Source organism: Hippopotamus amphibius, chromosome 17 (genome assembly GCF_030028045.1).
Source record: "Hippopotamus amphibius kiboko isolate mHipAmp2 chromosome 17, mHipAmp2.hap2, whole genome shotgun sequence".
Classification (NCBI taxonomy): Eukaryota; Metazoa; Chordata; class Mammalia; order Artiodactyla; family Hippopotamidae; genus Hippopotamus; species Hippopotamus amphibius.
In genome coordinates this window covers 8329685-8354805 of record NC_080202.1, presented here as the reverse complement: position 1 = coordinate 8354805, position 25121 = coordinate 8329685, and the positions used below count along the sequence as shown (strand labels likewise).

Here is a 25121-nt window from a genome sequence, read left to right as displayed (position 1 = left end):
CACTAGGGCCTGGCCAGGGTGGGGCGGTGCATATATCTGGGGGTGAGCCGCTGGGCTGTGCAGTCGTGTCAGACGAGCGGGAGAGATCAGACTCCAGCTGTCACCATGGCTGCATTCAGGGTGAGGGTATCCACGGGGGAGGCCTTCGGGGCTGGCACGTGGGACAGAATATCTGTCAGCATCGTGGGAACCCGAGGAGCGACCCCCCCACTGCCTCTGGACCATTTTGGCAAAGAGTTCACCTCGGGCGCTGTGAGTGGGGGAGGGGGGGCGGGGGTTGGGGGGGCGGAGGAGGGAGCAGGAGGGACGGTCCTCTAGGATACTAAACATCCCCACCTCAGGAGGAGGACTTCAAAGTGACGCCCCCTGAGGACGTGGGCCGGGTGCTGCTGCTGCGCGTGCTTAAGACGCCCCTCGCGCTGCCCAGCCCATTCGGGCCCCTGGCCCCGGACGCCTGGTTCTGCCGCTGGTTCGAGCTCACGCCGCCTCGGGGCGCCCGGCTCCACTTCCCCTGCTACCAGTGGCTGGAGGACGAGGGGAGCCTGGCGCTGCGGGAGGGGACAGGTGAGGGGGACACAGGAGAGAGGACGGGGCTGGTGAGTTGGGGGAGGGGCCAGGGGAGTGGAGAGGTGAGCCGGTGTGGCCAAGGGGGAGGGACCGGGGAGGGGGGCTGGGGAGGCTGGGGGAAGGGGAGGTGGCAGTCTGGTGTGGGAGCAACTGTACTTACGCGGGCAGGGGATCTGTTAAGGGGTGGCTCGAGAGGAGGGGAGAGTGCCTGGGTTCGGAGGTCAGGGGGCTTCCTCTGCCCTCCCCACCTGCTCCTCTCCTGCCACAGCGAAGATCTCCTGGGAAGACCACCACCCCACGCTCCAGCAACAGCGCTGGGAGGAGCTGCAGGCCAAGCGGAAGACCTACGGGTGAGGAGGGGGCTGGCGGGGGAGGGGGAGGGCGGTTGCCCAGGGGGATGAGCGTCAGGCTGGTTCCCCGGGAGCTGATGCGGCCTGAAGTCCCTGCCTGGTCCTCCGTCCTTTCCAATCACAGCATCACCGGGAACTCATTAGAAACACAAATTCTCAGACCCACCTCAGACCGGCTAAGTCAGATCTTGAGGGTGGGGGTGCAGCCGTATTGGTGTTTCTTAACTGAAGTGTAGTTGATTCAGAACGTTGCGTTCCTTTCAGGTGGACAGCATGGTGATTTGGGTTTTTTGTTTATTTGAAGATTCTAGTGCACTGTAGGTTATTACAAGATACTGGTGTTGACAAAAAAAAATGCACCGCGTGGGAGCTGTGAGTTAAGTTTTACTAGGGGCAAAATGTGGACGATAGCCCGGGAGACAGCATTTCGGGTGGCTCTGAGAAACTGCTCCAAAGAGGTAGTGAGGAAGGTCCGTATATATGGATTTTGGTGAAGGGAGAGCACGTGCAAACAAGTACATATATTTTGCAGCACGTTTCTGCTCCTCACGAGGAGCAGTCGTCACCCTGAAGGATATTCGCGCTTTTCTAGACATGAGGAGATACAAGAATTGGGCACATAAAATCGGCTCCTGAAAACATCTATCTAAAGACCTGTTCTGCCAGTTTTCCCGAGAGCACAGAGTGGCCTCATGTCCGCTCTCCACCCTGAGCTCCCTTCAGGGAGTGTGGAGAGTCAGCAGCTGCAGCAGCACATGATTTATCATTGTGGGCGTAGATGCCAAGGGCCAACTCGTAGTTGACACTGGGTGTAATTCCCTGTGCGTTAAGATTCCTTGTCGCTAGCAATGTGGTTTTTGTTTTGTATATTTATTTATGTATTTGGCTGCACTGGGTCTTAGCTGCGGCACTGGGGATCTTCGTTGCAGCCTGCGGGATCTAGTTCCCTGACCAAGGATGGAACCCGGGCCCCCTGCATTAGGAGCCCGGAGTCTTAACCACTGGACCACCAGGGAGGTCCCAGCAGCAATATTGTTTTCACAACCCTTCCAGATGACTCCCGCCCACTAAAGTTTGAAACCCACTGCTCTAACTGCCTCATTCTTGCTGACTGGTATCTTTCTTGCACTGGGGTTTTTTCAAACATCAACTTTTGTCTTCCTGGAAATATGGGCAGAACCAGAAATACACCACACCAAGCTTCAGGAAGCTCATCCTCCAGGGTGTATAAGGGGTGAGAAGGGAGGGGGCTCTTTCTCTGCTGTGGGCTCTGCGTGTTGAGGTCAGCTGACAGAGCTGGGTCCTAGAGGCCCCCCTGGCAGGAGGTAGAGGCTGCAGAAGAGCTCAGGTCTCTGGCAAGGACTCCTAAGCAGCAGATTTTCAAAAGGTCATGGTCTGGCCAACGGGGCTGCTGTCTGAAGCCCAGGCTGCAGGCGGTCGCTTTAGGTCTCTGGGGGCACAGCAGCTGCAGGCTCTTTTGGCTCGTGGTGATTCCACATGTGTTGTGAATTACATCCTGGAGACAACCATGGCGCCCAGTGAGCCAGCAACAGCCCCAGGTGAGGGAACAGATGGAGGGAGCTGTGTCTGTGGAGTGGCCTTTCTTCCTTTCTTGGCAAAACAAAGACACAGGCATCAGGAGACGCAGGGCCACCCCAGGCCCTACTGAAAGGAGCTGGTAAATCTTAAATTATTTAACCTTTTTGATCCTTATTTTCTTCTGGAAAAGAAAGTAAGAATACCAGTCTGATTTGTGTTACGAGGAAGAACAAATGAGAAAATGGTTAGGAATGCAGCTTGTCTGCTGCAAAGCCCTGCGGTGCGTCCTGACGTTCAGAACGTCCCTCAGTTACCTCTGATCCAAGTGGTTCTGCCCTCAATACGCAGAGTGAGGTCTCACATCCACAGGGTCAGCATCACATGGGAGCTTGTTAGAAATGCAGGGTCTTGGGCCCCCCCCCCCCCCCCCCAGACCTACTAAAGGAGAATCTGCATTTTACCAAGATCCCTGGGGGAACTACATTTTCGGACATTAAAGTTTGAGAAGCAGGGTTTGACTACCACCTGGTGGCAGTGTACTTTAATTGCAAAGTGTTCTCTGAAGTTGCCTATTCAAACGCAAAGGCAATGATTGAATGAACGGAAGAATGAATGAGGGAGGGAATGAGAGGACGACTGGCTGGGGGTCCTCAGCTTTGCAGGGACATGATTTTACCATGTTACCTAACGCTCTTCAGGCTGTGTTGCTTGCTGGATAAAGGGATTTAGAAATGCATTAGGCCAGGCCAGAGCAAATCTCCAGGCTCCCCTGAACTTTGGAGGCTGAAGTGTCTCTCTACAGGATGCCTGCCAAAGGCAACTGACGCCTTCATGTGCTCCCACCTTCAGGACAGCCTCCCCTCTGCTCTGCCTCTGTGTTTGTCAGGAATTTTGTGATTGCAAGAACAAAAACAGGAACTTCCTAGGTGGCGCAGTAGTTAAGAATCTGCCTACAGATTCTTGACCTGCAGGGGACAGGGGTTCGAGCCCTGCTCCAGGAAGATCCCACATGCCATGGAGCAACTGAGCCTGTGTACCACAACTATTGAGCCTGCGCTCTATAGGCCCATGAGCCACAACTATTGAGCCCATGTGCCACAACTACTGAAGCCCACGTGCCTAGAGCCCATGCTCCACAACAGGAGAAGCCACTGAAATGAGGAACCCACACCACAAAGAAGAGTAGCCCCTGCTTGCTGCAGCTAGAGAAAGCCAGTGTGCAGCAACGAAGACCCAATGCAGCCAATAAATAAATAAATTTATTAAAAAAAGAAAGAAAGGACAAAAGCAGCCTCCAACTAACAGACAGAAAAAAAGGGAACCTGTCAACAGGTCACTGAGGTACTCACAGAAGTGAGGGCTGTGACTCTCTCCCTGTCTCTGGAGCCCCCAGGATGCTTCTCTCTCCCACTTCACTTTCCTCTGTCTCTGCAGAACAGCTTTCTTTGGTTCCCAGTTCATACAGTGGGAAATGGCCATAACTAGCAGTCCCAGTGTTTACATGTTATAACCCAGATATCCAGAGAGAGATGGCCTCTGGTCCAGCCCCAATCTCCAATTCCCCAGGCAGGATTCTGATTGGCCCTGCTCTGGACCAACCCTGGACCAATCCACTGACCAGGGGAGAAGTCTCACTGTGGGAACATGGCAGCTCTCCCTGAAGCCTTGAGGGCAGGGGGAAGGGCAGAGCCCAGGAGGACCCCTGCTTGTAGGAGGGGGCTGGCCCTGACCAGGGCCTCCAAGGGGTCTGCCACTGCCTCTCCCTAGTCAGTGGTTTCCCTGAGGCTTCTTGCTGACTGCCTTCCTGCTCCCCCTCCAGCTGGAAGACTTACATCCCAGGCTGGCCTCGCTGCCTCAACGAGGAGACCGTCAAAAACCTGGACCTCAATATCAAATACTCCCTGGCCAAGAGCATCAACTTGTATCTGCGGGGTGGCTCTATGTGAGGATGTCCCCCCTCTCCTGCCCCTGGGCCTCAGCTGTACGAGTACTCCTGCCTTCTGCCCTCCCCGACAGGGCTCCCCCACCATCAAGGATGTGGGTCACACAGCCCCATGCAGGGCACAGCCTCTGCTCACCACCTATTCCAACAGGCTGATGATGACCTTGGGGGCAGTGACTGCCTCGGGCCCCGAGGCTGGTTCGGGATCGCAGGAGGGATAAGCCTAGCCACCAGGGGAGGGTCTCCCAGGGCCTCTTGCCTCCCCCTCCCCACCCTTCACATCTTCTGGCAGATTGGCAGATCTGAAACTCAAAGGGCTGCTGCACCACAAGGGGCTCTGGAAGAGTCTGGAGGAGATAAAAATTGTGTTCAACTTCCGGAAGACCCCAGCCGTGGGTAAGGAGGTCCAGCTGGGGCTCCAGACCTCTTCCCTGGGGCGTCAGCGCTCGTGGCTGTCGGGAGTCTCAGGACACCAAGCGCCAGTTCACTGTGTGACCCCGGACAGGCCCCTGACTCTCACTGGGCCTTACTTTCTCCTCGGACACAGAAAAGGATGTGTACTGGGGGCATCCCTGACCTTCTAATGCCTTTTATCCATCAGACACTTGTCGGGCTACTACACATCAGACACTTGCTTAGGGGCTGTGGACACAGTCCTTGTCCCCATGGGGCTCCCAGGTGAGCAGACAAGTGGACATTAAGCTCAAAAGCAAATAATGAGTCTCACTTACGAAACATGTGCACCGGCTCCAGTGAGAGCATGTAAAAGGGGGACCTGGCCTGGTCCAGCTAGGGAGCTCTCCACAGAGGTGACTTTTATGCTGAGACCTCAAAGTTGGGCAGGTATCAGTAGCACTGGGCATGGTGTGTGGGGGCAGAGGGCGCTTCAGGTTCTGGGTTGGGGGCGGAGCGTGCATGTGAAGAGCCTGAAAATGGAAGGAGCGGAGACCTTTAGGGGGAAAGACGCTGCTGTGGCCGAAGGGTACTGAGCCAGGGAAGGAAGACAGGAGGCGAAGCAGGGGAGGTGCATGGGCCCTGGGCCATGCAGGACTGTAGAGTCCTTCCACGGAAGGACTGGGGACTTTCCTAAGTGCAGTGGGAGGCTTCAACCAGCTGCCAGCTGGAGAGTACTGTGGTCAGATGTCCTGGGGGGGGGGCTCTTAGGGGACAGGAGTGGAAGCAGAAGGATCAGTTATAAGGCTCTGGCCGTGGTCACTGAGGCAGTGAGAGCAGAGATGGAGTGGCCGTGTGGACCGAGAGCTACTGAGGATGAAGAATCAATGGCACTTGATGGGAGGAGGATGGGGGGAGGAGGATGGGGAGAGGAGCTGCCTAGAGGTCCCCAGGCTCTGCCACGGGCGATCCGGTGGATGGAGGTGCCATTCCTGGGATGCCAGGCAATGGGGTGTGGACTGTGAGTCACGGGGTTGGGGATGGCAGGTGGATGGTGGGACAGGTGGGCTGAGGACGAAGATTTGCTGTTTGGTGAACTGAAGCCAAGGGGTCAGAGGAGGTCACCCTGAGAAAGGTATCTCATGAGAAGAGAGAGGAGCACAGGATGGACCCAGGAGAAACTCCACCATGGCGCTCAGGGGGAGACCTCTGGGCCTGGGGTGAACAGTCCCATCTCCCCTGCCCCCCTGCAGAGTACGTGTTTGAGCACTGGCAGGAGGATGCCTTCTTCGCCTACCAGTTCCTGAATGGCCTCAACCCGGTCCTGATCCGTCGCTGTCACCACCTCCCAAAGAACTTCCCTGTCACCAATGCCATGGTGGCCCCGGTGTTGGGCCCCGGGACGAGTCTGCAGGCTGAGCTGGAGGTGAGAGGCACAGGGCCCTGGCTCTGCACACGCCCCATCTCAGTCCTTCAGGCCCATCCCCCACTGGAGAGGAACAGCACTCACATTTGTTAAGGACCTACTGTGTGCTACGTGCCAAGAACACACTCTCCCGTGCACAGTCTCCTAGCCCTGGGATCCTCTCCCCACCCCCATACTCCCCACCTTTAGAAAACCAGGTGGCAGCCCTGGCTCCCCTTCTCTCTCCCACAGAGGGGGTCCCTGTTCCTGGTGGATCATGGCATCCTCTCTGGCATCCACACCAAAGTCATTAACGGGAGGTCTCAGTTCTCCGCGGCCCCAGTGACCCTGCTATACCAGCGCCCAGGGTGTGGGCCCCTGCTGCCCATCGCCATCCAGGTGAGCAGCCAGGCAGGTGGCAGGGCAGGGGTGGGGAGAGGTCTGACTGAGTGGCTGGCAGACACTCAAGGCTGCCTCTCCCCACTGGCCCCTCCTACAGCTCAGCCAGACCCCCGGGCCCGACAGCCCCATCTTTCTGCCCAGCGACGACAAGTGGGACTGGCTGCTGGCCAAGACGTGGGTGCGCAACGCCGAGTTCTCCGTCCACGAGGCCCTCACACACCTGTTACAGGTACACCTGGTGACCGAGGTCTTCGCCCTGGCTACGCTGCGCCAGCTGCCCCACTGCCACCCACTCTTCAAGGTGAGTGGCTCAGCAAGATGGCCCAGGCTGTGTCCCTGCCCCTCGGCCTGTTCCCACCCCTCGGGGTGCCTCTTTCGCGCAGCCGGTCCCCACGTGGTCCTGTCCTTCCAGGCTGGGATGCTGAGCCCCCAGCCTGCCTCTGCAGCCTCTGCCTGCACAATTCCCCTGAGAGGCTGCTTTCCAGCAGGCCCTGAGCTGGGGTGAGGTGATGGGGACGGGGGCGAGGCAGAGGACCACATGTCAGAGCAGGCTGTGCCCCAGAGAGATTCCCTTCTTAGGGAAGCTCAAGCCAACAGCCATCACAGAAGCCCAGCTCCTAGGAAAGGAGAGATGTAGGGGGTGATAGATGCCAAAGTGTGAACATGGTTTTGACCAACAGGTTTCCTGCAGATAGCTGCAGGGTGTGGAGCCCTGGGAGGGAGACCCGAGTCTCTAAGGTGGGCTCCACTAAGCCCTCAGATGGCCCAGATTCATTTCCTCCGGGAACTTGGAGCATCTCCAGTGTGAAAAAGAGGGCTCCACGGCTACTCAGATTTCCTTATTCTTCCTTAGACAGTCTCCTGGGTCCTGGATGCAGGCCCTACTCTGTCCTCTTCAATCCAGGCTGATTCTTGCTGACAACCTGCAGCTCCCAGGGCCAGGCACTCAGAGGTGGGCTCTAGGGAACCATTCCCCACTGCCAGGCCCACAGGCCCTGGTTTTCATGGTGCCTGGGGTTAGGAAACCACAGGATGCCAGAGCTGGAGGGATTCCTAGTGCTTATCCTGATCAGCCCTCTCATTTGCCCAGTGATCTGATGCCCAGAGAGACGAAGGCATGTGCTCAAGGTCACAGAACAGGATGCTGGTGGACCTCAGCTCCCATCACTGGGCCTGGAGCCCTGACCCCTGTCCCAGGCTGCCCCTCTTGTCCCTGTCTTCAATTTCCATGCGTGATTGACAGGATCAGGTGCCTCTATGGGGGGAGGTCTGGGACCAGAGAGACCCAAGCTTGACCCGGCTCTGCCTTCTCCGGCCCTTAAGCTGCTGATCCCGCACACGCGGTACACCCTGCACATCAACACGCTGGCCCGTGAGCTGCTCATCGCCCCTGGGAAGGTGGTGGATAGGGTAAGGACTGCTTTAGGGACAGTGGGGATGGGATATTCCTTCAGTAAAAAGAATCTGGGGTCTTGGGGTAGGAGTGGCCCTGTCTCCCCAGTCAGTATAAATCCTGCTTCCGGGGCAAGGGCTGTGGTACCCAGGAGTCCCATTTCCCAGTCCACAGGCCTTGGCATTGAAGGTTTCTCTGAGCTGATACAGAGGAATATGAAACAGCTGAACTATTCCGTCCTGTGTCTGCCTGAGGATATCCGGGCCCGAGGAGTTGAAGATATCCCAGGCTACTATTACCGGGATGATGGGATGCAGATCTGGGGTGCAGTGGAAAGGTGAGGGGGCCATCCCCAGAGAGCTGGGGCCTTGAGGGACAGGAAGGAAGACCGGGAAGGAGAAGGAAGGCCCAGGGAGGCGCCCACCAGGAGGAGGGCTGGACGTTAACAGCACTGGGACTGGGCGGGGGCGCTCCTCAGAGAGGGTCGGGGTTGACAGCTGGGACAGGACCCCGTGCACCTTGCAGCTTTGTCTCCGAGATGATCGGCATCTACTACCCAAGCGATGAGTCTGTCCGCAATGACAGTGAACTCCAAGCCTGGGTGTGGGAGATCTTCTCCGAGGGCTTCCTAGGCCGGGAGAGCTCAGGTAGGGGAACCTCAGTTCTTAGGTCCTACCCTCTGCGGCAATGTCTCAGGACCCCGGTAGCCCCGTTCCCAGCCCAGCTGTCCCTGCAGGTGTACCCTCCTCCCTGGGGACACGGGAAGCCCTGATACAGTACGTCACCATGGTGATATTCACCTCCTCGGCCAAGCATTCCTCCGTCGGTGCGGGGCAGGTGAGAGGGGTCAATGCCAGGGTGGCAGGGTGGAGGGGGCTGGGCTCCTAGCCTCACTCTGTCCTCTGGGCCTACAGTTTGACTTCAGTGCCTGGATGCCCAACCTGCCATCTACCATGCAGCTGCCACCACCCACCTCCAAAGGCCAGGCAAGCCCGGAGGGGTTCATAGCCACCCTCCCACCTGTCAATACCACGTGTGATATCATCATTGCCCTCTGGGTGCTGAGCAAGGATCCTGGAGACCGAGTGAGTGTGGGGCTGGGGGCCAAGCCAGGCCAGCCCTGGGGTAAGGGAGGCAATGCTGCTTGCCCTCCCTGACCCAGACCCCACTCTGCCATCAGACTCCACTGAGCCTTCCCAGGGGGACACATGGGCGCTGGACATCTCACAAGGAGGGTCATATGGCCAAATCAGATGATGCAGAGTCCCCCTTACCTGCAAGCACAACGTGTGACACGTTCCAGGGTGGCCGCCCCCTTTGAAACTCCGACTTGCGCTTTCATCCCCGAGAGCTGCGTGCAGTAATCGGCACTGTTCAGAGGGAGGGGGCGCGGGTGAGGCTCCGTCGGAGGCTTCTTCCCGTCCCCTGGCGGGGATGGCTAAGGCGGGTCCCGGCTGCAGAGCAGCCCCTTCACCCAATTTTCTGTTTGGTTCCCAGCGGCCCCTGGGCACCTACCCGGACGAGCACTTCACCGAGGAGGCCCCGCGCCGGAGCATCGCGTCCTTCCAGAGCCGCCTGGCTCAGATCTCGCGAGACATCAGGGAGCGGAACCAGGGCCTGGCGCTGCCCTACACCTACCTGGACCCTCCCCTCATCGAGAACAGCGTCTCCATCTAAATCCCCTGGGCAACAGGGCCCCACCGTGACATCCCTTGGACCCCATAGCTCTAGGCTACCTGCCACCCAGAGAAAGGGACTCCCCAGAAAACCAGGCCCCCATATGCCTCTCCTGGGACAACCAGGTCTGGTGTAACTCACCCCCCACACACCGCACAACAGAAACAAAGCAGAAACCAAAAAAACCCAGAGAATAAAAGTTCATTGGACGGCCCCCCTATGCCTTTTGAAGATGCCAAGCCTCACAGTGCCTACATACCCATAGCCCCGTGGAAGGGTACCGGGGGGTGGGGGGGACACAGTCCTGCCCCCATTCCCACTGACCACAGCTGACTGGACCTAATGGTCATGTGGCTCAAGGGCAGCCTTCCTCCAGACTGTCCAGCAGCGCAAGGTGTGGCTGGCCTGAAAACGGCCCAAGAGGTTGATGGTGACTTTATGGTCCCAGCTTTACATGAACAACCCACTGAGAAAGGGCCACAGGAAGCGGGGCAGAAGGAGGACACACTACCCGGGACATGCAGGCAGCGCCCATATATGCTTTTGAAAAAAAAACATGCCTCAAAGCTGGACAAAATCCGTGAATATTATAAAACAGTTTCCATTTCCAGAGACTTAGGCAATATTATATCATTAATCATATGTTGCCTTCTAGATTCAATTCTTGATGACGGAATTCCAACATTTCAAACACATTCTCTAGTTCTGGTTTTCTTTTTTCTGGTTCCAACTCAGCGAGTATCCACTGAGGCCAAACATGTGTCCCCTTGAATTCAACTGATGATTTCCATCTCTGTCTCATATTGCAGGCACCAGAGCCTGGTTTTTCAGTTTCACTAATTTTTATAAAACGCTGCAAACAGATGCAATATATATTTGAATAACTGCACAAACATGGCCATTGAAATAAATAGAATAACACTTCAGAAAGGGCAACGCTGCCCAGTACGCAGCACTGGAACTATTCATTCTTTATTAAGAGTCACTGTAACCCAAAATGATTCAGAGATATAGAGCTGTCAAACTTCTTTGGTTTAAAACAATTCCTGCAAACTCAAGCAATAAAGGAGTTTATGGAAAAGAAACTGTGCCTTGAGGGATTAAAGAAAGGGTTAAGGGAGGGACTTCCCTGGTGGCGCAATGGTTAAGAATTCTCTGCCAATGCAGGGGACATGGGTTCAATCCCTGGTCTGGGAAGATCCCACATGCCGCAGAGCAACTAAGCCCGTGTCCCACAACTGCTGAGCCTGTGCTCTAGAGCCCGCGAGCCACAACTATTGAACCCGTGTGCCACAACTACTGAAGCCTGCGTACCTAGAGCCTGTGCTCCACAAGAGAAGTCACCGCACTGAGAAGCCCATGAACCGCAACAAAGAGTAGCCCCTGCTCCCTGCAACTAGAGAAAGCTCACGCACAGCAACAAAGACTCAATGCAGCCAATAAATAAGTAAACAAATTAAAAAAAAAATAAAAACGAAAGAAAAAAATAAAGACTTCCCTGGTGGTCCAGTTGTTAAGACTCCATGCTCCCAATGCAGGTGGCACAGCTTCAATCCCTGGTCAGGGAACCAGATCCCGCATGCCACAACTAAGAGTCTGCATGCCACAGCTGAGTCCACATGCCACAACTGAAGATCCTGCATGCGGCAACAAAGATCCCATGTGCCGCATCTAAGACCGGGCACAGCCTAATAAATACAATAAATATTTGAGGAAAAAAAAACTTGGTAGCCAATCAAGACGCATCTGTAAACCAACCGTGACTCTCAGGCCCCTGGTGGAGACAGAGCTCCCGGTTTGAAACTCAGCTGGGCGGTTCATACAATGCGTAGTTGACCATTTTCCTTCTCTGGCCTTTGTTTCCTCCTTCCGGGGCAGTGGGTCTCAGTGGCCTCTTCCAACCCACACGCCCGGGCAGTGCGGGCTCCCAGCTGTTGGTCACCACACACTCCTGGACCCCCAGCTTGGTGTCCGGCATTGTTGGAATCTTCTACCCCGATGACCGTGCCCTGAGCAGGGACTCGGAGCTGCAGGCCTGGATCAGGGAGATCTTCTGGGAGGGATTTCTAAGCTGTGTGAGCTCAGGTGAGGTGTCCATCCCTGTCTGCCGCCCTCGAGACCCCACTTCCGCAGGGCAGCAGGCTCTGGCTTTCAGCTCCGTTCCCTCCTCCCTGTCCCTATCCAGGGGTCCCTTCCAGCCTGGACAGCTGTGCTGGCCTCATCGAGTATCTCATCATGATTATCTTCAGCTGCTCAGCCCAACATGCTGTAGTCAACAGTGGCCAGGTGAGGCTGTGCCAGACTTCATGGGAGTCTGGTCATGGGAGAAGTGGGCCTTGCAGGAGCACCGGCAGCCCTGTGCCTACTGAGTTTGGGGGGTCAGTTTGATTTCAGTCCCTGGATGCCTAATACTCCCACCACCATGTGGCACCCCACCCCCCGTCCAAAGGCCAGACAAGCCTGGTGGCCTCACTCCCTGAGGTCAACACCACGTGCCATGCCCTTGTGCTCTTTTGGGGTGTCAGTGATGAAACCAGGAACACTGTAAGTAAGGCTCAGGGTGGGGGTGGGGTGGGGTTCTCAGGTTCCCGGAGAGTGGGTGGGGTGAGGAAGGGCTCCTGGGAACAATGGATTCCTTGGAGGGTGCATATAGGCTGGGCTTCTCGGTGGACAGGGCTTGGAGTAATGTAGTTGCTGGGGGTGCGGTTTAGGGTAGCACAGGTTCCTAGTAGGTACAACTTAGAGTGGTCTGGGTTTCAAAGGGATCATGGCTTGGGAGGTCTGGGTAGGCTGGGTTTAGGGTGGTCTCTTGCCTAGGTGGGTGGGTGATTTATGTTTCAAGTTGGGTGGGTCTTCGGTGGCCTAGGTTCCTAGGATTGGGTGGTGGTCTTGGGTGAATTTTCTGGTGGTCTGGGTTCCAGGGGGAATTAAGGTGAATCGGAATAGCTTTTGGTTGAAAAATGGAGCCAAGGCGTTGTGGGGCAGGGGTCCCAGCCTTCTCTCCTGTGGTCCCCAGCGGCACCTGAGCACCTACCCAGGAGCACTTCACCGAGGAGGCCCATCGGAAGAGAACTGCTGTCTTCCAGAGCCTCCTGGTCTGCAAGTGGAACATCCGGGAGCGGAACCAGGGCCTGGCACTGTGCTATGTGTACCTGGACCCGGTGGTGGTGGAGAACAGCATCTCCGCGTGAGCACGACGCACCCCAGCCCCGGCACGCACCTGGCAGCAGCGCCAGCCCCAGGTAAACGCAGGGCAGTGCGCACCGACAGACCCAGGGCTCGTGTTTGAAGTGATTTTATTGGAAAAGAGGCGGGTGCAGGGCGGGAAAGGTGAGTCAAGAGGGGCCGTCCTAGATAGAAATGCTGTTCTCAATCATCGTGGGGTCCAGGTAGTAGTAGGGGATGGGGAGGCACTTGTTGCGCTGGCGGATGTTGTGTGAGATCTGGTCCAGGCGCCGGCGGAAGGTCTCCATGCTCCTGCGCGGGGCCTCCTCCACGAAGTGGATGTCAGGGAAGTGGCCCAGGCGCCGCTGTGGGCACAGAACCAGGCAGCTGGGACAGAGCACCCCCTCCTCCCCCGCCCCCCTGTCCTCCCCTTTCAGTAGCCTCTCTCCCTGCCTCCTGCCCTAGACACCCTGTCTCCGTCGTTGGCCCCCCAGCTCCCAGCCCCCTGCCTATGCTCAGAGGTTCCCCAGCGCCACCCCCCGCACCCCGAGACCCCAGGGCACCCTGTCGTCGGGCTCCTGGCTGAGTGTCCATAGCACCAATAGGATAATGCACGTGGTCTTCACATCCGGCAACGTGTCCATGAAGGTCTCCAGCGTGGTCAGCCCCTTGGTCTGTAGTGGGGGCATCCGCATGGATGACGGGAAGTTGGGCATCCAGGCGGTGAACTCCAGCTGGAGGTGGGGTAGAGGAGGGATTCCAGGTCAGAGAGCACCCCGAGACTCTGGGGTTTCAACTGAGGCTGGGGTTGAAGCTGGGACTCTGGTTGAGACAGGTGGGAGCTGGACTGGGGATTATGGCTAAGGTTGAGTTTGAGGCTGGGGCTGGGACTAAGGTTAGGTCTGGGCCTGGGGCAGGGGCAGGGGCAGGGCCTGGTGAGCACAGGTACCTGCCCTGTGTTGACAGCTGCGTGCTTGGCAGAGCAGGTGTAGATGACGATGGTGACATACCGGATCAGCTCAGGCACAGTTCGCAAGCACGTAGGGAAGCCTGGGGGGTGGGGGTGGGGGCAGCGTGGGTAAGGCCCAGGCGACATCAGTCCTGCCCAGGTCCTGGCTGGCCTGCAGAGGGTATGGCCAAACCCAGCTCACCCTGTCCTTCCAGCACTCCAAGCTGCCCTCATCCTGCCCGCTTGGTCCTCCACTCCCTAGCGGGGCTCAGCTGGCCTGGGCCCGATGGCCTTGGGGGCTGCTCCAAGCTTGCTTCCCTTTCCTGTGCTCCACCTGAGCACCTAGCCCTGGTTGCCACGGTGACCCCAGGTTCCAAAAGCCCAACACATTCAAGCCAGACCCATCATCTTCCTCCCCGAACTGCTCCTCCTTCCAGGTCCCCAGCTCAAGAACGATACACACTGTCTACCTAGTTGTGAAAGCTCAAAACCTAGGAGTTCCTCTTGGCCCCTCCCTCCCCCCACTCAGCCTCCACCCCCAAACCCCAACCAGTCACCAAGTCCGGTCATTTCTGTCTCCCAACAAGCTCTGGAATTCTCTTCATCCCCACAGCCCCCACCCAGGCCAGGTCCCTGTCACCTCTCTCCCGGACACGACAGCAGCTTCCCAAACTGTCTCCTGGTCACCAGTGCAGTCTGAGATCCCACCGGGCACATCTGATCTCCTCAGACACCCTCTGGACTCAGAGCGATTCCAAACTCCGTCACCAGGCTGCACCCCCAGCCCCTGCTCCTGGCTTCAGCCTTATCCCCTCAGAGGCTGCCCAGCTCCCACCCTAACCCCCTGCTGCAGGGACCTGTAAGCATCCCGGAACCCACTGCGCTCACTCTGGCTTTCGGGCCTTTCCACATGCTGCTCCCAGCCAGAACTCTCCAGCACCACCTGCCATGGCCCCGCTGACCTCCCACCCGGAAGATCTTAGCTAGATCTTAGCTTGCTGCTACCCACCCCCACTCTCTACCCACCAGCCCTCCCCAAGCTGGGGTAGATGCCCCCCAGCCCCGGGCTCCTACGGCCCCTGCCCGGCTTCCCCACACATTGCACCCATCATGCTGTAGTGTGACTGCCTGTTTATTATAGTGATCGGACCACCCCCAGAGACGGTGATCAGCTCGAGGGCAGCACCTTCGATGTCTCGTTCCCTCTTGCCTCCCCAGTAACCAGTGCAGTGTCCGCCACATCACAGATGCTCACTAAATATTTGTTGAGTCGGTGCCCAAGTGGCATGTCTTGGGATGCTGTCCCCACCCCCTCTCCAGAAGCCTGCCAGCTCCCTGCCAGGCCCCCGCCAACTCCCACGTGCTGCCCTGTCCTCTTGGAGCTCGTGCCCCATTTCTCAGCTCACAAAGATTTGTTTCTGAGGTGGGAGGCTGCGACCCCTCCAGGTCTCTACAGAGATGACCCACAGCCCCTGAGCTCAGACAGGAACCCCTGCCAGCACGCTTTCTTCCCCAACCTCTCCAAGATGCCACTGCTCCAGGGGCCAGGGAAGAGCCCTGTCAAAATCCTAGGGCTCTGGTTTGGCCTCCTTCAGCCCACAATGAGACCTGCTCCAGCCCAGCCTGGGAAGCATAGCCTTGGGTCCCTGCCAGGTGCCCGGGTGGCCAGCCCCATACCTGAGCTCTCACGCCCTAGTAGGCACTCCTTGAATATCTCCTGCACCCAGGACTGCAATTCCGGGTCACCCTCCACGGCTGCATCACACGGGTAATAGTAGGTGACGATCTCTGTCACATACCTGACCAGGGGACAAGACCTCAGCTTGAACCCACCCTGCCCTCTGCCATCGTGCTTCTCCCGCCTCCCCCAGGAGGCCCCAGCCTTGGCTGACCGAAAGCAGCCCCAGGCCTGTGGGTGGGCAGAGGTGGCGAGGGTGGCTTAGCAAGGTCAGAAAACACTCAGAGCACGCCTCATAAGGGTCAGGTGAGGCCCAGGGGCAGCTCAGAGCCCAGACAGGGTCTGGCCAGCAGAGGCAGGCTGGGGCCAAGGCAAGGAAGGGGCCCGTCAGGCCTCCCGAGGCCCCATCCAGAGCATAAGCGCGTATGTGACCGACACACAGACTCCAGACCTCATCCCCAAACGCCTGGGTGGCGCCCCAGCCCCTTAGAAGCTCCCCAGGCCCCCTCCAACATCCCAGGGTGTCCACCTGAGTGCCACCCGCTGCTGCCCTGACCTCACCTCTCCAGTGCATCCCACACTGCCAAGCTGTCCTCACGGTAATAATATTCCGGCAGGTCCTGAACCCCACGTCTCACGAAGTCATTGGGGAGGTAGAGGTTGTCATAGGTGATCTCTGCCAGACCCCGCACCATCACCTCGGCAAAGCCCTCCAGGCCCAGGGACATGCTCTGTTAGGGACAAGGCAGACCCTGGAGCGGCAGGGTCGCTGCACATCCTCCCCGTGGAGGACCACCCCTGCTTCACACACAGTCTGGTAAGTGCTTCTCTGACCAGCATCCAGCCTCCCCTAGCCCAGGAATCCTCCCTCTCCAGGCCAGCACACCTGGCCCCTGCCTCTGAGCCCTTGTAGACACAGCAGCACCCACCTTGTCTTTTTTTTTTTTGGCTGCGCCATGCAGCATGTGGGATCTTAGTTCCCTGACTAGGGATTGAACCCGGGCCCCCTGCAGTGGAAGCGTGGAGTCCTCACCACTGGACGGCCAGGGAATTCCCAACACAGCACCCACCTTAACTGGTCTCCTCCCTCCGTACCCCTCCGTGATCTAAAGGCAACTGGGAAGTTCTGCTTTCAGTCTAACTGCATCGTCTCGATGGGGTTAGAAGCAGACGTCTTACCCTGGCGGAGAGCCCCCCCTCGTTAAGGAGGAGAGCCCGCCCGATGCTGTTGATCTGGACGGTGTATCGGGTGTGGGGGATGAGGAGCTGTGGGGGAAGCAGGGAGGACAGATGATGAGAGAGGAGTAACGTCATCCCCCAAGGAACGTCACCCTCATCCCCGCTTCTGCAACATCAGCTCCCCTGACTTTGGGAAACCCCACCCCACGCTGCATCCCCAAATCTAACTGAAATTCTCCTGGCTGCGGAGCGAGCCAGGTGGCTTTCTGAGGCCGGCTGAGGGCAGCGACGCTTCCTTGAGGCCCCTTGGCCCCAGCCCATACCTTGTAGAGGGGGTGGCACATGGGTAGCTGCCTCAGCATGGCCAGGCAGAAGGCCTCAGCGATGAGGTGGGTCTCCAGCAGGTGGGCGATGCCCTCGTGGCAGTGGAACTCGGCATAGCGCACCCACGTCTTGGCCGTCAGCCAGTCCCACTCCGAGTCACTGGGCAGGAAGATGGGGCAGTCCGGCCCGGGGGTCTGGCTGAGCTGGGGGTGGGGAAAGAGAAGGAGTTAGGTGAGAGCAGAGACCCACATACATAAGGGCCCCCACTACAGGAGGGAGGCAGAGGGGAGTGCAAGGGGTAAAAACTCCACCCCCTACACTCCCGTCCCCCTGAGCACACCAGGGCCTTTCTCCCTCCTTACATTTGTTCCTGCTCTTACCTCTGCCTGTAGTACCTTCCCCCTGTCCCGTTCTCTACCTGACAGCTGCCACCCGTTCTACAAGAAGCAGCTCAAAAGCTGCCTCCTCTAAGAAACCTTCCTTATCTCAACCCCATGGCCGCCACATTCAGCTGTGCAGGTAGTGCACTGCACAAGGGGTAGGGGGGGTCACTGAAATCTAGTCTGCATTGTTCCACTAACAAGCCAGGAGCATCAGGGCTTCGCTGATCCCCACCCCCACCTGAGGGGTGCCTTTTTTCTAATTTAGACGTGATCCTGGTGGAGGCCTCTAGGAAGGAAGCATCCCAGTTTCCCTTCCTGCCAGAGCAGACTCTCATGGCAGCTGCTAAGTTTGATTAGCAGTTTTTCTAGCAGAGGTCTTGTCCACAGCAGGCATTGGTTTATCAAGTAGATGGATGAATGGAGTCAAAAAGACAAGCTTGAGCCACCAAGCACATTCCCATCTGGTCACCTCTGTGCATGGAGACACAGCACGCACACTGTACACACTAGGGCTTACACACGAGTGTACCCACAGAGACCCAGCTTCGTGCAGCCTGGGCATACAAGTGGCAGCACACGGATGCACACATGTAGGACCCTCAGGGACTCAGCCTGATGCTTACAGCCACAGCCACACACACAGATACAGATGTATGAGAGTGAGTCGAAAATTACCCGCACTCTGGTTATATTAAAACTTCTATGAACGCTACACCCAGAGTGCAGATAATATTTGACTCACCCTCGTATATAAACATAGGCATACTCTCAGATGCGCACACAGGGACATACACCCCACAGGCACACCTGCTTACAAGCAGTTGCGCACACTCACACAGGCACAATCCTTCACAAATAGATGCACACGTGGGAACAGAAGGTTCACGTGCACACTCACACAGATGGGGGTACACAAGTACACGCACAGGCCCACACAGTCACATAAGCACACACACATGTTCATGCCCACACAGAGGCCCCCCACTGGCAACACTCACACAGCCACCCCAGGCCTGCACCCCAGGCACCTGGATGGCGATGGGCATCAGGTTCCCTTCCCGACCAAAGTGCAGCAGGCAGAGCGGGGCGCAGTGGTACTGCTTCTGGCCGTTGAGTTCAACGCTGGGAATGCCCTCCAAGATGCGGTAGTCTGCCAGGTAAATGTTCCCCTTCTGGAAGGGAGCCCCGATGCGTGGGCAGGTAGGCACCCAACACACGGCACCCATGACCCCCGCCTTGGGGGCAGGGTGCCCTGGCTCCCCAGGTGCTGGGGTTGGCCAGGACCCGAGTGGGAGATGCGGCGGGGTGGGGCTCTGCAGAGGCCTAGCCGGGGAGAGATAGGGATGCCTGGAGAGATAGGGATGCCTGGAGGGAGGGAGGCAGGGAGGCAGTGGGGGTCAGCTGCTGAGCGGGCCTCACCTCCAGCTCCGCTTGCAGGCACGTTCCCTCGCCCAGGAACGGGGCCACCATGTCGTCTGTGACGGGGAACTTGTCTGGGATCTGCGTGCAGCGGCGGAGCAGGCCTGGGTTGATGCCATTGAGGTACTGGTACCCAAAGAAGCTGTCCTCTGCCCAGTGCTCCGACACGTACTCTGGGGGGACAGCGCGGGGGCGTCATGACGCGACCCGCTCCCCCTCAGGGACAGCGAGACCCCAGAGGTTAGAATGGCCAGGAGGGCAGAGGCCCGGGAATGAGGGAGGAAGACCATGGACATCCTAGAAGACTCGGGGAGGAAAACCGAGCCCCCAGCCTCGGGTTGAGCGGCCGGAGGGGCGCAGGGCGACGTTTTCCTAGGAGCCGCCAGAGGGCGCGCTGGCCTGTGTGAGTTCCTGCCTCAGGTTCTCCGTGCGGCTCGCAACGCACCGCCCCACGTGGGGGTCCCGCCTCCCGCCCGAGATCGCTCGGCTCCTCTGTGCTCGGTTCGGGATGCCCCATCCCATACCGAAGACGACAGACTTGTTGGCTGGGAAAATTTTCTTAATGTCCTTCAGTCTCTTCCACGACCGTTTGCAGTCCACCAGGCCGCGGAGTTTGAACCCCAGTGCCCTAGGACAGGGGATTCAAGGGGGAGGCCGTCGGAGAGGCTGTCGAGAGCTGCCCCACTCCCCAGGGTCTCTGAGTCGGGGGCGGGGAGGGGGTCCCAGGTCCTCCCAGTGGCACAGCTCAAGGCCTTTGATGTCTAGATCTGAGTGTCACCTCTCAGTTTCCCTAGGCCCATCTTTTCAGCTCCCTCCGCCCTCCTGGCTGTTCTCACCTCTGGGGCTGTGGTGGGGGCAGGCGTGGAGCAGGGGGAGAGAGACAGTCTTTACAGGACCCCAACCCCCACCCCTCACACACACTTACATGGGGCTCAAGCGGGTAAAGAAGGAGGCCGTCTTGATGAAAGAGTAGCGGAGGTTTGAGTTCAGGAACTTGGTGGCTTTAATATTGATGAGAATTGGGAATCCTGGGATGTAGCCGTTCCACCTGTGGGGAGGAGTGGAGGGCTGGGGCTGGGCATCTGGGGTCCAGGGGACGGGGTTGGGGGGGTGGGGGGGTGGGGAGGCAGAGCTCAGGTGTCAGCCATGGGAAGGACCCCAGGGCAGCCTCAGGTCCTTACTCGCGCTGGTTAGGGTTTCGCCGGACAGGAGGGCGGTAGCTGGGGATGTGCACGTAGTTGGGCAGGCCGGGAACGAAGACCCTCCAGCTGCAAAAAGATGCCAAGACGGTGGGCCTTGACGGCCACACACCATCCCAGGGCCCAGCGGGCAAAGCCATCCCTGGCCCCCTGACCTCCCACAGACCCTGACCCCCTCCCCTCACTGGTAGAAGTCCTGCTTGGCTCTGAGCTCCTCCTCTCGGTGCTCCAGAAGGATCGGGAGTGTGTCGTCTGCTGTTGTCTTTCCTGCAGGCAGACCAAGGAGGAGGCTCAAGTTTGACCCCACCCCCACCTGCCCCTGCCCCTGCCCACTTCAGGGATCAGAGTTCAGCTTCTGTCCCCAAGGTCAGCTCTAGGGTGGGGGAGGGACATGGCCAAGGATGGGGAGGCTTACCCTGGGAGAGAGAGGGTGTGTCTTCTCCCAAAAACTCAGATGAAAGGACCGTGGACCCCCACCCCAGTGTACCCCTCAAGGTGGGCTCTGCTGCAGGGAAGACCCTCTTCTATACCCACCAAAACATTAACACCTAACAGTTATTTAGCATGTACTAGGTACCAGGCACTTTCTAAACATTTATGTGAATAATTTACTCTGCACAAGAACAACCTTATGAGGCAGGTGACTGTTATTATAGGCCCATAATCTAATCTCCGCAATTCCAAAATCCAAAAGGTCTAGAAATCGTTTGTTTGTTTCTACAAGGTAGGCACAAATTCCTTAAATGAAAAAACCTGCTCTAAATTTACCAGAGGCTGTGGACAGTCTTTATTTAACTCACTTGGTGAAACTACTCAGAGTTTTTCTGCAGAAATATTAGTATAGGTGATCAGGGAGTGCCCCCAGTGGAGGTATCGTGTAGCATATGGTGTGCATAGTGTATATAGAATATATACATGCATGAAGATACACATGTGTATACACATACAGGAGTCCTCCTTATCTGCAGTTTCACTTTCCCTAGTTTCAGTTCCCTGCGGTCAACCTCAGTCTGCAAATATTAAATGGAAAATTCCAGAAATAATATTGACGTCTCACAACAACTTTATGAAGTGGGTTCTGCTGTTTGCCCAGTTTTACCAATGCGGACACTGAGGCTTAGAAGAATTTGGAAATGTGCCCAGATGTCCAATAAGTGGTGGACAATTTGGGTTTTGTCATTGTGGAGATGGGAGTGCGGGCCTATAATAATAGTCACTGGCCTCCTAAGGTTGTTCTTGTGAGGAGTACATTGTTCACATCCAGGGCTGTCTTTCTCAGCGTCCTGGCTGGCAGTCCCAGGCTGGCATGTGCCTGTGGCGGCACTCCCATCATTTTCCTTCATGGGCCCCGTCTGCCACCCTGCCTCACCTCCATCTGCCTCAGCTCACGTGGTGCTCAGGGTCAACAGTGCCCTCTGGAGTCATGCGACCCACAGACCCAGCTCGCCTTCATCCCCAGGGTGGGAGCCTCACTCCTTGCAGGGCCCAGCGGGTGACTCAGGTCTCCCTGCCCTGGTACTGTGTGGCAGCTGCCCCACCCAACACCATTCCCGCCAGCCTCCCAGCATCACCCTGCCTGTCCCCCGTGTCCATGCCACTCAGACCTGTCACTGTGGCAAGGTGCTCTGCATCCCCACGAGACCCTCCCCTCCCCCCTCAACTCCACCAGGCCCGCCTCCCCCTGACGCAGCCTCTCCTTTCCCCAGCTCAGGCCCCGTCCCCCTGCTCTCAGGGCAAGGCCCTTGCCACAGGGAACTGATAGAAGGAGGAGGGGTGGTCAGCTTCTAGGAGGAGGAGCTCCCAGCCCCTGGGCTCGCTCAGCCCTGCCTCCTCTCCCATCCACCTCGAGGGATGCCAAAGGAGCATGTGTGGTAGAGCCAGGGGGACAAAAGAGGACAAGCCTGCAGTCCCCTCGGAGCAGCCACGTATTAGAAGGCTGACCCAAGTTCACCAGACAAGGGTTCTAGCAGGGGTGGACGCAAGGAGCTTAGGCCCTCAGGTCCTGTCCCTCTTCCATGGTGGCAACCGAGTGGCTGGGAAAACAGCTGGGGCAGACTTGACTGGCCTCCTCAGAAAACCCCAACAGCCTGTAACTGTTGTAACAGGGCCTCCGGTTGGATGGCGATGGAGCCTTACTGGATTGGGGGCGGGGGGCGCTTTTGGAGGGGCAGTGAGTCCTTTTAGAGAACTAACGTGTCCTGTTGGGGTGATTGGAAGCCCTTTGCAGCCACAGAACATCCCATCAGTCTAAAAAATGCTCAATTAGAAAACCAGGTCATCATGAGAAGGTACAAGAGCTCCTGTTGTAGGACCATGGAGGGCTTCTTAATGAAATAACAAGGCAGCAGTTGGAATAATGGGACATCCTATTAGAGTAACAAGACATCCTGTTATAGTAACAGAATCCTACGGGAGCAACAGGGAGTCTTTTTGGAGCAGCAGGGCACACTACTGGGCCTAAACAGGGCATCCGATCAGAGCCCTGAGGTCTTTTGAGAGTAGCCAGACATCCTGTGGGCATGGAGGGGAGGACGGTGGAGGCGACAGAGAGCCCACTCTCGGCATGCCGCCTGCAGCCAGACCCTGGGGCCCGGAGATAGCCCCATGCCTCATTCCCCTCCGTTCCTCCAGGCTGCGGCCCCGAGCCGGGCCCCGCAGAGCAGCGCTGACCAAGGGTGATGTGGGAGAGTGGCAGGTATTCCTGGGAGTCCCTGTGGGGCTGGCCCCTGGCTGACTGGTTGGGGTGGCCACGCGGGGGTGGCCGTGCTGGAGTGAGGAGCTTCGTGGTGTGGGATGGGGTGGTGAAGGCTTGCCTGTAGCCTCCCGGAGCGCCAGGGTCTCGTAGCCATCCATCCACTGGTAGGCAGGGAAGTGGTAGGTGCGCCCGTTGGGTGCACAGATCTGCACGTAGTTGCAGTACCAGGGGTCCTTGGGGAAGAAGTAGTAGCGCTCCTTGTGCAGGCGGATGATGAGGAGCTCCCCCAGGTCCTGCTGGCACTGGACAGTGTACTCGTCCACCTGGGCAGGGCGCAGGGCTAGCTGAGCAGGCAGGCCTCCCACGGGCCTCCTCCCTCACCCAGGCCCCTCTCATGCTGGGTGATGCTCACCTCCCTGGACCCGGGGTGACCTGCTTCTTGGGGTCTCCGACCCCTCCAACCTGCCTGACCCCTGCCGGGCCCATCTACCCAGGGCTGGGCAGGACCCCAGCCCCTCCCCTTCTCCATTCCCAGCTCCTGAGATCCCCTCCTCCCACACCCTTCTCCCCAGTCACCTGAGGCTGCAGGAACCATGCAGATCACCAGGGGCTGGTGTTCAAAGGGGTCCCAGTAGAGGTCCCCTAAGCCTCCTACGTTCTTAGAGTGAGCAGAGGTAGTCCAGCCAGCCCCCTTTTCTCCCACTTATCCATGAAGATGTGGAGATTCAGAAACAGCTACATAGATAGATAGAGTGACCTATTAAGGTCACATAGTAGCAGGTGGCTGGACCTGACTCAAAATGAGGCTGAGGGCCCAGCAAAGGGGGCCTTTCATCACAGAGCAGATGGGTCCTCCCTGGACAGACTGGTCTGACGCCTGGTAAGTCACAGAGAACCCAGTGTGCATGTAAGCCAGCTATGCTGCAGCTTAATTTAGGCAGGCTGAGTAAGAGTGGGAGAGAGAGGTATGAGGGAGAGCGGGAGAGAGGCAACGGAAAGGGGTGAGGGCAGAGGGGGTGGGAAAGGGATGCGAAAGAAGGAGAGATACAGGGAGTGGAGAGGATTGAGAGATGGGGGATGTGGGTGAGTGATGACTGAGAGGAAGAGGGATGAGGGAGGGAGAAAAAAGAGGTGAGGAAAGGGAGGGAGAGGAATGAGGGATGATAGAAAAGGAATGAGAGGTGACAGACCAGGGGAGTGGAAGAAGACTGGGAGCCAGGTCTGGGGTGAGGGGCATCTGAGCCACCCTTGGAGCCCCCTGCTTTCAGACCTCTCCCAGAGCGCCGCCACCAGGTCCCTCCAGCAGGTGCAGAAACACACACACACACACACACACACACACACACACACACACACACACACTCACCGCACCGGTTGCAAAGTCTCTCCCAAAGTGGTTCAGCAGCTGCTTATGGCTCTCCCCTTGGGTCCCCACGATGGTCAGAGAGATGGAGTCCATGGTCCCCGACAAGCAGTCAGTGCCCGTGGCCACCCTGACTTTGTAGGTGGCCATGGTTGCTCTTCAGGAGGCAGGAAGGGGGCTCAATCGCAGACACTGTGAGGGAGGCCACACGGGGCCCAAGCCAGGCGGAACGTCAGACAGACAAGATTGAAAGGCCAGCCTCCCGAGGTGGAGGGGTGAAGCAGGGATCCAGAGCCTGGAGAAGCTGCTGCCCTGGGCAGCCGGGACCAGGATGGATGCAGAACAGGAGCCTGGCAGGCCAGGGTAGGGCCGTGCTCCAGGCCGGTGAGCAGGTGTCTGAGCTACGAGCCCTCTGGGAGCTGGCAGGGAGGAACAGCAGGCAGGGCTCTGGGCCTGCCCCTGAGAGGGCGGGTAGAAGATGCCTTGGATGAAGGAGGCTTCAGGGTGGGGGAGCCAGTCCAGCCTGAGCCAGGGCCAAGGAAAGTGGGGGAGGGGGCCAGGCGGGGCCCGCAGATCTTTATCAGCCTACTAGCTACTTCCTTCTGCCCGCCCCCATCAGCTGCAGCTCTGGGCACCCCTGCTAAGCAGGGCCATGGGCAGCGGATTACCTGCACTGGTTCTGGGGCCCCTGGTGGGTGGGGGTGAGGGGAAGGGGACACAGCATAAACCTACCATCCCGCTGGCCCGCTGCCTTGCCATTCCTCTCTGGAAAATGGGGCAGGTAGTGTCTGCAACGGGAAGGCTGGCCTATCCTTCTGCCCCAGGGCCCAGAGCTCACGATAGGAAGGGTGATGGGTGCTGACGTTAGAGCTGGGGGACCCTGGGACACAGAGCGGCTCCAGGGAGAGATGGTCAGGGATGGGAGGGGGGTTGTCTGTGGCTTCCTGCAGGGCCAGGATCAGCTGAGGAGGGACTGGGATTGAATACAAAAGTAGAAGACGGAGTGAAAATTGGGACGTAAGGATTAGGCTAAAGAATGGACATGTGATTTGTGGTACAGTCATAACGCAGACTCCTACCCAGCCATATAAAGAAACAT

General features: G+C 57.9%; 2 protein-coding genes across 3 annotated transcripts; one reads left to right on the top strand and one right to left on the bottom strand.

The window, feature by feature from the left end:
* The first annotated feature begins 10 nt into the window (after positions 1-10).
* On the top strand, positions 11-11116 carry ALOX15B (arachidonate 15-lipoxygenase type B). 2 transcript variants are annotated; one of them, XM_057714157.1, is made up of 14 exons: positions 11-252; positions 342-564; positions 836-917; positions 4276-4398; positions 4691-4794; positions 6045-6217; positions 6449-6595; positions 6696-6899; positions 7922-8008; positions 8159-8328; positions 8517-8638; positions 8728-8828; positions 8906-9076; positions 9489-11114. In XM_057714157.1, exons 1-14 carry the CDS (start codon positions 106-108, stop codon positions 9666-9668), a joined length of 2034 nt encoding a protein of 677 aa, XP_057570140.1. In that variant the 5' UTR covers positions 11-105; the 3' UTR covers positions 9669-11114. The 2 variants fall into 2 exon arrangements, with proteins under 2 accessions (XP_057570140.1, XP_057570141.1); XM_057714158.1 differs by having other exon boundaries at positions 51-120; positions 9489-11116.
* Positions 11117-12947: 1831 nt separating this feature from the next.
* Positions 12948-24496, bottom strand: ALOX12B (arachidonate 12-lipoxygenase, 12R type). Its single transcript, XM_057716445.1, has 15 exons — positions 24026-24496; positions 22778-22982; positions 20150-20231; positions 19947-20033; positions 19691-19813; positions 19290-19393; positions 18766-18938; positions 18375-18518; positions 16963-17166; positions 16640-16726; positions 16022-16191; positions 15460-15581; positions 13783-13883; positions 13397-13567; positions 12948-13198 (listed from the first exon to the last, which is right to left on the bottom strand). Exons 1-15 carry the CDS (start codon positions 24170-24172, stop codon positions 13019-13021), a joined length of 2100 nt encoding a protein of 699 aa, XP_057572428.1. The 5' UTR covers positions 24173-24496; the 3' UTR covers positions 12948-13018.
* Between the last annotated feature and the right edge of the window lie 625 nt (positions 24497-25121).

Coding starts and splice junctions, on each gene's coding strand:
- ALOX12B (XM_057716445.1), bottom strand. CDS start 24,172: ATGGCCACCTACAAAGTCAGGGTGGCCACGGGCACTGACTGCTTGTCG. Junction 18,939..19,289: donor CAACAAGTCTGTCGTCTTCG/GTATGGGATGGG, acceptor CTGTCCCCCCAG/AGTACGTGTCGGAGCACTGG. Junction 13,884..15,459: donor ACTAGGGCGTGAGAGCTCAG/GTATGGGGCTGG, acceptor CCCACCCCCCAG/GCTTCCCTACGTGCTTGCGA.
- ALOX15B (XM_057714157.1), top strand. CDS start 106: ATGGCTGCATTCAGGGTGAGGGTATCCACGGGGGAGGCCTTCGGGGCT. Junction 918..4,275: donor GCCAAGCGGAAGACCTACGG/GTGAGGAGGGGG, acceptor CTCCCCCTCCAG/CTGGAAGACTTACATCCCAG. Junction 4,795..6,044: donor CCGGAAGACCCCAGCCGTGG/GTAAGGAGGTCC, acceptor GCCCCCCTGCAG/AGTACGTGTTTGAGCACTGG.